This window comes from Silene latifolia, chromosome 1, assembly GCF_048544455.1.
Source record: "Silene latifolia isolate original U9 population chromosome 1, ASM4854445v1, whole genome shotgun sequence".
Classification (NCBI taxonomy): domain Eukaryota; kingdom Viridiplantae; phylum Streptophyta; class Magnoliopsida; order Caryophyllales; family Caryophyllaceae; genus Silene; species Silene latifolia.
In genome coordinates, this window is record NC_133526.1 from 80,893,121 (window position 1) to 80,903,980 (window position 10,860).

Below are 10,860 nucleotides of genomic sequence, written 5' to 3' on the forward strand. Positions count from 1 at the left end.
GACAAGTTCACAGATAACCTTGTGCAAATAATCTTATATATGGTCTTGTAAATCACATTGTAACATGCTATTGGCCTAAAATATTTCACACCGGTACGCCTATAAACTTTTGGGATCAAAGTAATGATAGTTGCATTAATTTGATTCAACAGCTTTCCAGTCTCAAAGAAATTCAGAATTGTAGCAGACACTTCTCCCCCAATGACTTCCCAAGCATCTCTAAAAAACTAGCTTGTATAGCCATCAGGCCCATGAGATTTATCCTTAGGTATACTAAAAAGAGCAGCCTTCCCCTCTTCTACTTTCACTGGTTTATTCAGAATATCCCAATGAGCTTCAGTGCAACATTTACCTCTTCTGATCACATTGAAATTCACTGATTCAGTTGGAGATTGATACCCCAGCAAATGCATATAATACTCGAGAAATGATGTTTGAATATGGTCCCCATTACCATTCTGATCCTCAATATTCAACACTTTATTTTGTAGCATTCTTTTTTTTTTTTTATAGAATTATGGAAGTATGCAGTATTAATGTCCCCTCTAGAGACCACTGAATTTGTGCTTTTTGAATAAGGAAATTATCTATGACAGTAAGCAACTCCTTCAGTTCATGTGCCACATCATATTCTTGCTGCATAAAGTCAGTGTTGCCAGGATTATCAACCAACTCATTCTGAATTTTCTCCAACAAAACACCATTTAAGCTATAGCTAGTCTCAATGTCTGAAATGCAAGTTTTATTCAGATTTTTGAGTACATGCTTTAACTCCTTCAATTTTTTTATCACCTGAAACATTTTAGTGTCACTATGCCTTCTTTGCCAAACATTGATCACACAATCTTTAAACAATTCAGATTGTTCCCACATGTTAAAGTATTTAAAACTTCTTTTGCCACTCATACCACTCCTCATGTCAGATATTGTGCAAGGGGCGTGATCAAATAGACTAGGTGGGTGAAAATAAGCCATGTAGTCACCAAAAACTTCCATCCATTCTAGATTTCCCATAGCTTTATCTAATGTACTATATACCCTATCCACTGGTTCCTGCTTATTAGACCATGTAAATAGAGCCCCTGTTGCATGAATATCCTCCATACAACATAAAAACACACACTCTTAGAATTGTTCCATTTCCACTTCAGTAGTATGTCCTCCAAACCTTTCAACAAGGGATAGAACAGTGTTAAAATCTCCTGCCCAAAGCCAAGGATCAGTATAGCGTAGTGCTTCAGCTTTAAGAAAGTCCCATAATTCTTGCCTCTCATGGACACCATTGTGAGCATATATCATAGTCAGAAGGAAAACCTTATCATCATTTCGAGGTTCAACCCTCATATGAATATGTTGTGCACTATATGAAAGAAACTGTACATTGAAGCAATCAGGCTTCCAGAAAACCCAAATCCTTCCCTCTTTATGCCAACAGCAATTAGTGGATATACTCCATCCATCAGAAAGTGTTGTATTTTTCTTCAGCAAAATATTAGGTTTAATCTTAGTCTCTAGTAAACCAAACAAACCAACTCCATTATTCTGCATAAACCACTTGACCATTTTTTCTTTATTTATATCATTGAGGCCCATGACATTCCAAAAACCCAAACTATGCATTTAAATTGATAGGAGATGGATCCTTACCACTCTGCTCTACTCCCCCATTGGTGTAGGCAGTCTATTCAAAGCCTCTATAAAGGTACATGACCCAGCACTTCTAGAAGCCCTAACACCAATAAGACCACCTTGTTTGTTCAATTTCATAATCTGCCTTACAAGAGTGAATTTGATAGTCCTAGCCAGAGGAGGAAACACTTCAGGTATAAAAAGAGTATTCAGAGGTTTAAACACATGAGCTGTGACCACAACCTTCTGAACAGGCCTCCACACCTGTTGTGGCTTGTTCTGGTACTGCACTTTCTTAAGTCTAGGTTTTTGGGGGGTCTTTCCTGCATCTTTCCTTCACATGGCCCAACCTCTTACACATACTACATGTAACTATTCATATTTAACCCTCACATCTATTACTTTACCAGTCTCATCCAGAAATTGCACTTTATCAGGTAACTTCTGATCTATCTTAAGTTCAACCATTACCCTAGTATAGCTCAATCTAATTTTATCAATTGTAGCTTTATCTTTCTGCACAAATTTCCCAACCAAACCAGCAATAGTGGGTAGACAATCCCCCCAGAATTTAATAGGGATACATGTCAACTTCACCCAAACAGGGACGACATCGACCTTTTCCTTTATCAAGTCTACTTCCATATCCCAGGGTTTGATGATAATAGGCTTGTTATCAAACAGATAATGACCAGAAGATAGGAGAGCTTCCTTACATTCATATTTTTTAAAACGAATCAGAAAAATGCCATTATCCATAAAGGAAACTCTATCAACATCAAATTCATCCCAAACTCTTGAAATGAATTCCTCAATAACCTCCTATGGAGGATTGGCACCAAGTATATAACAATACACAGAATTGTTCAAGAATTCTACCTCAGTCTTGATGTCCTCATGGGTAAATTAAATCAGATCACATAGTTCATCATCCTCTTCAATCGTCTCCATGAGTGGGATGTTCCTTCTACCTTTCCTCAACGTCCAACCAAGTTGGGTCTTCTCCTCAGTATCCTCGGTCAGGTTCAGTATAAGAATCCCATTCAGCTCCCCCATCATCTTTGTTTGTCGTGCATCCACCGAAGCAGGACCCTTAGAACCTGAAGCCTGATCTGCTTGCAACACAACCGGATTATTCAGTGGCATTGCTGTTTCAGTAACAACCTTTCCCTGCTGCTTATTAAAATTTTTTGGAATTTTTGTTTTAAGTTTATTAGCAGAAGATTCTAAAGGCGAGAATTGATTCTCACTAAAAGTCATAATCGCCATTTTTCTTTGTTTTTTCCTTACAACAACGCTGAAATCTAGGGTAAAATTCAGATAATTTTCTCTTTCTATCTCTAAACATTTTTCACTATTAAAAAAAATTAAAATCTAACTTATAAACTTTAATTAGCTCAGAAAAAATACACATATGCTCAAAAAAAAGTCTAAGGTAATAAGCTCAGAAAAAAATATACATATGCTCAAAAACAAATAAAATTGAAGGTAATACATCCGATTTATGTTCATTTTTCTCAATTTGTTGGAAATTTTAATTAATTGTTGTTAAGATCATGGGTAGGCCCCATATTGGAAAATTACTTTTTTACCTCTAAAGTCAGCAGCCAATCACAATTCTCCAAAAAACTTGGATTTTATATTATGTAGATAATATTGACTTTCGTATGACTTTAAGTTTATTAACAATATACGGAGTTTTAAAGGTCAAGCAGGATTGAGATAGGGGGATCGCCTCTCCCCTCTTTTGTTTACTATTTGCATGGAATACTTAACCAGACTCATGGCTGCTACTACAGAGGTGATGGATTTCAGGTATCATCCTTTATGCAAGCCTCTGAAACTCACCCATCTAATGTTTGCTGATGACCTCTTACTCTTTTGTAAAGGAGATGTGCAATCTATTATGATAATCCTTAGTGATGGGGCATATTCTGCACCCGCTGACCGAGTCAACACATTGAGCAAGGTCAAGGATATCCACAACAAAGTCAACGACCTAGACAGCCTAACCGACGCAGCCTGTCTAGGTCCCGGCTGAGACAACTAGCCAGCCGGGGCACACATCCACGAACTCATATCCAAGACCCCTCGGCGGTTAGTCAACAGGGCCCGCCGGCCTGCCATAGGTCCCTCGGTCGAGGGTAGATCAGTCTTTCCACCTGCTAGCCACTTGGCCACTACGTGACAAAAGGTGAAAGTCTATAAATACTCCTCTACTCTCATTGAGTAGAGGATCCACAATTTAGCCTAAGAATCACTATTCATCTGGTAACATCTTCCTTATCTCTCTACAACACATACTTTGCCAAGTAACATACAACTTAGTCCATTCGAGTTTACTGATTTGAGCGTCGGAGTGAGTACGCTTGGCACAAAGCCAAGCCCTCAGTTCGCTCATTGTTGCAGGAGAGGCCGAGGAGAACAATCAAGGCGAGGAAGATTCAACCAAAGACGTCATCTTACAAGCGCGGGTGGTAAACAAACTTGCTCTGGAATTACACCCGGAACAATTGGCGCCGTCTGTGGGGAAAGATACTAGAAGCTAGTCACATTCATTCCCAAACAAAAAAAAAACAACAAAAACCCACCCAAAAAGCTAAGAAGATGTCGAAACAACCAGAGAAGGTGTTGGTGGAAAACAAATTCTACCAAGACGACACATTCCACAACTCAGAAATCGGGCAGTCCCCCACCGGCCGTATCACTGATACGACGAACGGGACGCCAAAGGAACAAGATATGCCGCTGCCCGCCGATCAAGTCACCGTCCTGGGACATGTGGTTGATGCAGCCAAGTTGAAGCTGCTCCTGGACATAATTGCTAGTACGCCGGCTCACACTGTCACACCGACAAGAGCGGCGGAACCTGTCCAGGAGACCAGGGCCCAAAATGTGACTCCAAGAGACTTGAACGAAGCACTGGAAGAAGCTGGCCCTGTCAAGACGCCGGGAGAGCCCGGAGCGCTAGTGGCGGACCTAAGCCCTTCCCGCACTCACGGGAGGACGGCGTCGCCGCAGCGCCGACGAGGCATTCCCCAGAGGAGTGAAAGAAGTCCGACTTATCTAAGTCGGGGAAGAAGCCCGACTCACCGGAGTCGGGGAAGGAGTCCGACTCACCAGAGTCGGAGAAAAAGCCCCTCCCGCCACGGGGAGAGGAGCCGGACTAGGGGTGCGAGGAGTCGATCGCCGCGTATCGTTCGACACGCGGTCAGGCAGCCTCTCAGCGCCTACGTCCTGGACACCCCGGTGCCGACTAAGCTGAAGTTGCCGCCCATAGCATACAAAGGGGAAGGCGACCCAACCGATCACGTTGAGGCTTACGAGTCTCACATGTCGGTATGGGAGCAACCCGACGAGGTTTGGTGCCGAGTCTTCCCAACAACACTGCATGGGATGGCGCAAAGTTGGTACAAGGGGCTACCCAACGGGTCGGTATACTGTTACGCCGACCTAAAGGACACTTTCCTGGCCCAGTACTCTTGCAACAAGAGGAGAGCCGTCGAGACATCGGACCTCCTGACTATCAAACAGGAGGGAGGCGAATCTCTCCAGAGTTACGTGAAGAGGTTCGACGCCAAGGTTCAGCGGATCCGTGAACCGAGCAATGAGCCGGCGGCCTTGCGGCGATGAAAGGCCTCCCAAGAGGGGACCTAAAAATGAGCTCATCAAGTGCAGCGGCCTGAACCTGGAGTCCGCCAGGAAAATGACCAATCAGGCCATAAAAGTAGAGGACTACCACAAAACCTGGGTAGGCCCCAGCGAGGCCGGACACTCAGAAAGAAAGAGCCGCCGGGAGGACAACCCGGACGAAGGACACCGTGACTATAATAGGTCACGGTCTGACAAATCTGTCAGGAAGCAGAACTCGGCGGGCGCCGGGGGGAGGTCGGGAACATACTACTCGAAGCAGTACAACGATCACACCCCCCTAGTCGTATCGGCCGCCGAGGTCTTCGCTTTGAGCAAGAACGAGGGTCAAAAGTGGGAAAGGCCCCCTAGGCCGAGGAGTGACGGTGACACGAGCCAGTACTGTGAGTACCACGGCCACACCGGCCACTTAACCAACGACTGCCGACATCTGAAGAATGCCATTGAAGAATTGATCCGGAAGGGAAGCCTCGGTAAATATGTTGCCGAGGGCCAAAAACCAGATGCCAGCGGGTCGAATAGCAAGTCCGTCTTTGAACGGATAGGAGTAATCAATGTTGTCATCAAGGGCAACGAGAACGGTGGGTCCGCTTATGGGCACAGACGGCACCTGAGTAAACCATATCAGGCCATCAACTTTGTGCCCAACACAGCCACCCCCGCTTCCAACATACCCGATATGACCATTGGGAAGGAGGACTACGAAGGAGTCATCGCTCTTCACAGCGACCCACTTACAGTCCACCTGGACATAGCCAACCACTTGGTGAAGAGGTGCCTGATTGACACAGGCGCCTACACGAACATTATGTACAGAGAATGCTTCCTCAGCCTCGGTCTGAGGGTTGAAGACTTGAGCCCTTGCACCAACCCATTGTACAGCTTTTCTGGGGACGGTCTGGTACCCCTGGGGTCAGTCAGACTGCCGGTGAGGTTCGGCGAGGGAAGTGCAGCCAAGAATGTTATGTCTGAATTCGTGGTCATCGACGGCACGTCTGCCTACAACGTTCTCATAGGCCGGGTCACTTTGAGTGAAATCAACGCTGTAATATCCGTCCGGGCCCTGACATTGATATACGTCTCGGACCGGGGGGAAGCACATAAGCTCGTCTCAAAGAACGAGAAGGATCCCAGCGTATGGGAGATACACACTAACGGCCCTTCCACGACGGATAGCTCGAAGGCCAACATCGTTATTTTTAGCCCGAACGGAGACGTGTTTGAGCACGCCTTGAAGCTTACCTCCTTGGCCTCAAAAATCGAATCCAAGTACGAGGCAGTGATAACCGGAGTCGAGCTAGCTAAAGCCGCCGGGGCGGAGCATGTCATGGTGAAAACAGATTCGCTCTTAGTGACCAACCAAATCAGAGGGGAGTACGAGGCTCGGGACTATAGGACGATAAGGTATCTAGAGAGGGTGAAAGCCGGCGCTTCAAAATTAAGATCCTTCCAGATACAGCACACTCCCAGGTCCGAGAACGCCCGAACCATCAGCATGGTTGAAGGAGCAGAGACCGAGGAGGTGGAGATTGATCCAGGCCGCACCGTAATCGCTTGTCAACACTGGAACCAAAATTCAGGGCCGAACTCCTGGACCTGCTGAGGAAAAATAAGGACGTCTTCGCCTACTCAGCGGCCGAGATGCCAGGTGTGAGCCGGGAGGTAATTGTTCACAAGCTAAACGTACTCCCCACTGCTCGCCCTGTCAAGCAAAGGATGAGGAACTCCTCAGTCGAGAAAGATGAGGCCATCAAAACCGAGGTAGATAAACTACTTACGGCGGGCTTTATTATGCCTTGCACTTATCCTGAGTGGTTAGCCAATGTTGTGATGGTGAGGAAATCATCGGGGGCATGGAGAATGTGCGTAGATTTTACCAATCTTAATAAAGCATGCCCCAAAGATTGTTACCCTTTGCCTCGGATAGATAGCTTAATCGACGCCACGGCAGGCTACACCATGCTGAGCCTGCTAGACGCCTTCTCGGGGTATCATCAGGTATTCATGGCTGAGGAAGAGATGCCTAAGTGCACATTCATCACCGCTAACGGCACATACATGTACAAAATGATGCCGTTTGGTTTGAAAAACGCCGGCGCAACGTATACAAGACTGGTGGACAAAGTGTTCCAAAATCAAAAAGGGCGAAACATTGAGGCTTACGTCGACGATGCTATTGTGAAAAGCAAGTCCGACAAATGAGCACTGCCGATTTACGCGAGACATTTTGTTCACTAAGGAAATACAAGATGAAGCTCAACCCAATGAAATGCAACTTCGGTGTCCGGGCAGGTAAATTCCTCGGTGTACTTGTTAGTGCCAGAGGTATCGATGCAAATCCAGACAAAGTCCGAGCAATCCTAGACCTGCCGGAACCAAGGAATCGAAAAGAGGTTATGATGCTGACCGGGAGAGCACCCCATTCTTCAAAGTGTTGAAGGGGAATAAAGACTTCAGCTGGGGGGAGGAACAGAGCACGACTTTCAAGCAACTGAAAGCTCATCTTCAGACTCTCCCAACTCTGTCCAGGCCGATACTGGGGGAGACGCTATATTTGTACATAGCGATTACCTCGGCCACGGTGATCGATCTGCCGTGATCATCAGGGAAGAAGACAAACAGCAACACCCAATCTACTTTGTCAGCCATACGCTGTTGCCCGCCGAGAGAAATTATCCACTAATTGAAAAAGCAGCTTTCGTCGTCGTCGTTGCCACGAGGAAGTTGAAACCCTACTTTGATGCACACCCCGCGACGGTCCTAACCGAACAGCCATTGGAGAAGGCTTTGGAAAAATTCGAACAATCCGGTAGGCTCATCAAATGGGCAGTAGAACTCTCTGGCTTCGGCATTCAGTACAAACCAAGGCCTTCGATAAAGGGGCAAGCACTTGCAGATTTCCTGGCCGAATGCACATATCAAGAGGAGCCAAACCCAGGTGTATGGGAGGTTTACACCGACGGCTCCTCCACGACGAACAGCTCAGGAGCCGGCATCCTTATCATCAGCCCAAATGGGGACGAGTTTGAGTATGCCTTGAAATTCACCTTCTCGGCCTCGAACAACGAATCCGAATACGAGGCGGTGATAACCGGAGTCGAGCTAGCAAGGGCTGCCGGAGCGGAACACGTTGTGTTGAAGACAGACTCACTATTGGTTACTAACCAAATCAGAGGGGAGTTTGAGGCTCGGGACGACGGAATGGTAAGGTACCTAGAAAGGGTAAAAGCCGACATAGCGAAACTGAAATCTTTCCAAATCCAATGCGTTCCCAGATCTGAGAACAACCGGGCCGACGCTCTCTCAAAACTTGCCAGCTCAACCATCAAGAACGTCAGCCGAACCGTGTTGGTAGATATCAGGAATGCAAAGAGCATCACTGAGACCGTCGGCATGGTGGGCAACATATAGACCGAGACAACGTGGATGACTCCGATAATGAAATACAAACTTACAAGTGAGTTGCCGGAGGACCGCAACCCCTCGGCCAAGATAAAAAGGATCATCGCCAGATACTTGGTGTTCGAAGGGGAACTGTACAGAAGGTCCGTAATAAGACCACTCTTGAAGTGTGTCGGACCAGCCGATGCAGAGCTGATACTGACAGAGATTCACGAAGGCATCTGTGGACACCACATGGGGGCAAGAACACTAGCCCACAAATCTCTCCGAGCCGGCTACTTCTGGCCCACCATGCTTCAAGATTCCAGAACAAAGACCAAGAATTGCACGAACTGCCAGATGCATGCCCTGGTGATACACGCTCCCTCCCGGGACCTACAACCGGTGCTTAGCCCCCTTCCTTTCGCACAGTGGGGGATGGACATGCTAGGGCCGTTCCCAACGGCCCCCGGAGGAAGGAAGTTCTTGATCGTCGCCGTTGATTACTTCACCAAATGGGTTGAAGCTGTAGCAGTACCGGCGAAGACCACAGCGGCCGTCAGAAAGGTAATCTGGGAAAATGTTATAACTCGTTTCGGATTACCCCAAGTTATGGTATTTGACCACGGCCGAGAGTTTTGGAGTGACCTAATAATGAACTGGTTGGAAGAGCTTGGCATCAAGTTTGCATACTCCTCCGTCTGCCATCCACAGAGCAACGGGCAGGCGGAGGCAGCCAACAAAACAATCCTCAACGGTTTGAAAAAGACAGTTGAAGACCTTAAGGGAAGGTGGGCCGATGAACTTCCCGGTGTCCTGTGGTCCCTCCGGACCACGGAGAAAGAAGCAACGGGGTACACCCCCTTCCACTTAGTCTACGGTTCCGAAGCAGTCCTACCAATTGAAGCGACGGTGCCAACATTCAGAACGGCTACCTTTAGCCCAGTTGAAAACGAGGAAGGCCTGAAAGCCTCCCTAGACCTGGTCGAAGAAAGCCGAGATACAGCACGCCTCAACTTGGCAGTATATCAAAACCGGATGAAAAGAGCCTACAACCGAAGAGTCCACAAAAGAGATTTAAAAGTGGGAGACCTAGTCCTAAGGAAGTCGGCTGCCACCAACAAAGGAAATATTCATGGTAAACTGACGGCCAACTGGGAAGGTCCCTACAAGGTGGTTGAAGAGATGAGGCCGGGCACATATCAGCTGACAGACATGGAAGGTGTGCCTTTGATGAGCCATTGGAACACTGACAATCTCAGGAAATACTTTGTATAGCGGCGGAGGTGTCCAAAACAACTGTGGGCACCCCGACGCGCGTTTATACCTAATAAAGAACCTCCCAAGTTTTTCGTCAAAGTGTTCACCCCAAGAAACAGACAGGGCCAAAAGCCTCGCTCAACTCAACCAAAGCTGAAAGTAACGGGGGAACGAGTCCACATCTCCACATATGTACACAGCAGACAGAGCCAAAACCTCGATCACCTCGGCTAATTAAGACCGAGAGTGACGGGGGAACGAGCCAATATGCTAACATATGCGCAACGGCAGTCGAAACGTAAACTCCGCCGCCCCGGCAAATTAAGACCGGGAAGAGACGAGTGAAACACGACTTGCCCTCGGCAAATTAAGACCGAACTTAGGAACGTATAAGTACAGTTGAAACGCAATTCTAGCCGCCTCGGCGAATTAAGACCAAAGGCTTGGCAGAGGAAGCGATCAATATGTCTACAGATACGAACGCTGTCGCACCGTAACCCCTAGCCACCTCGGCAAATTAAGACCGAAAGTCTGGCAGGGGACACAACGGTCGATACGCTAACATGTCAGCATGTTCCAAGAACGTTAAAACACAAAGCGAAGAATGGTGATCAGAGCCCCGGCCAAAGCCGAAGGCCAATGAGCAAACTTTATTAAAAATCATTGCAGGGAAAGGAGAATACAGACGACGGCCGTCCCCCGTGGGGATAAGACAAAAACTCTACCTACCAAGGTTTTACAAAAACCAAAAACAAAAAAAGAGAAAAGCAAAAGGTTACGGACTTATGATTTGGAGTGCCAAAAATGGCAGGGAGAAGAGGCTTAATAATTGGCCCTATGACCGTTGCTGCCCGCCGTCGGCATCGTCAGCAACATCATCTCCCGCAGGCAACCCGGAAGCTGTGTTGGCTGCCTTAGCCTCAGCAATCTCAGCTGCCC

General features: G+C 47.0%; 1 protein-coding gene across 1 annotated transcript; it reads right to left on the reverse strand.

Moving 5' to 3' along the window:
• Positions 1 to 507: 507 nt before the first annotated feature.
• Positions 508 to 1,104, reverse strand: LOC141649341 (uncharacterized). Its single transcript, XM_074458034.1, has one exon. The coding sequence runs from the start codon at positions 1,102 to 1,104 to the stop codon at positions 508 to 510; it is 597 nt and encodes a 198-aa protein (XP_074314135.1).
• Positions 1,105 to 10,860: the final 9,756 nt, after the last annotated feature.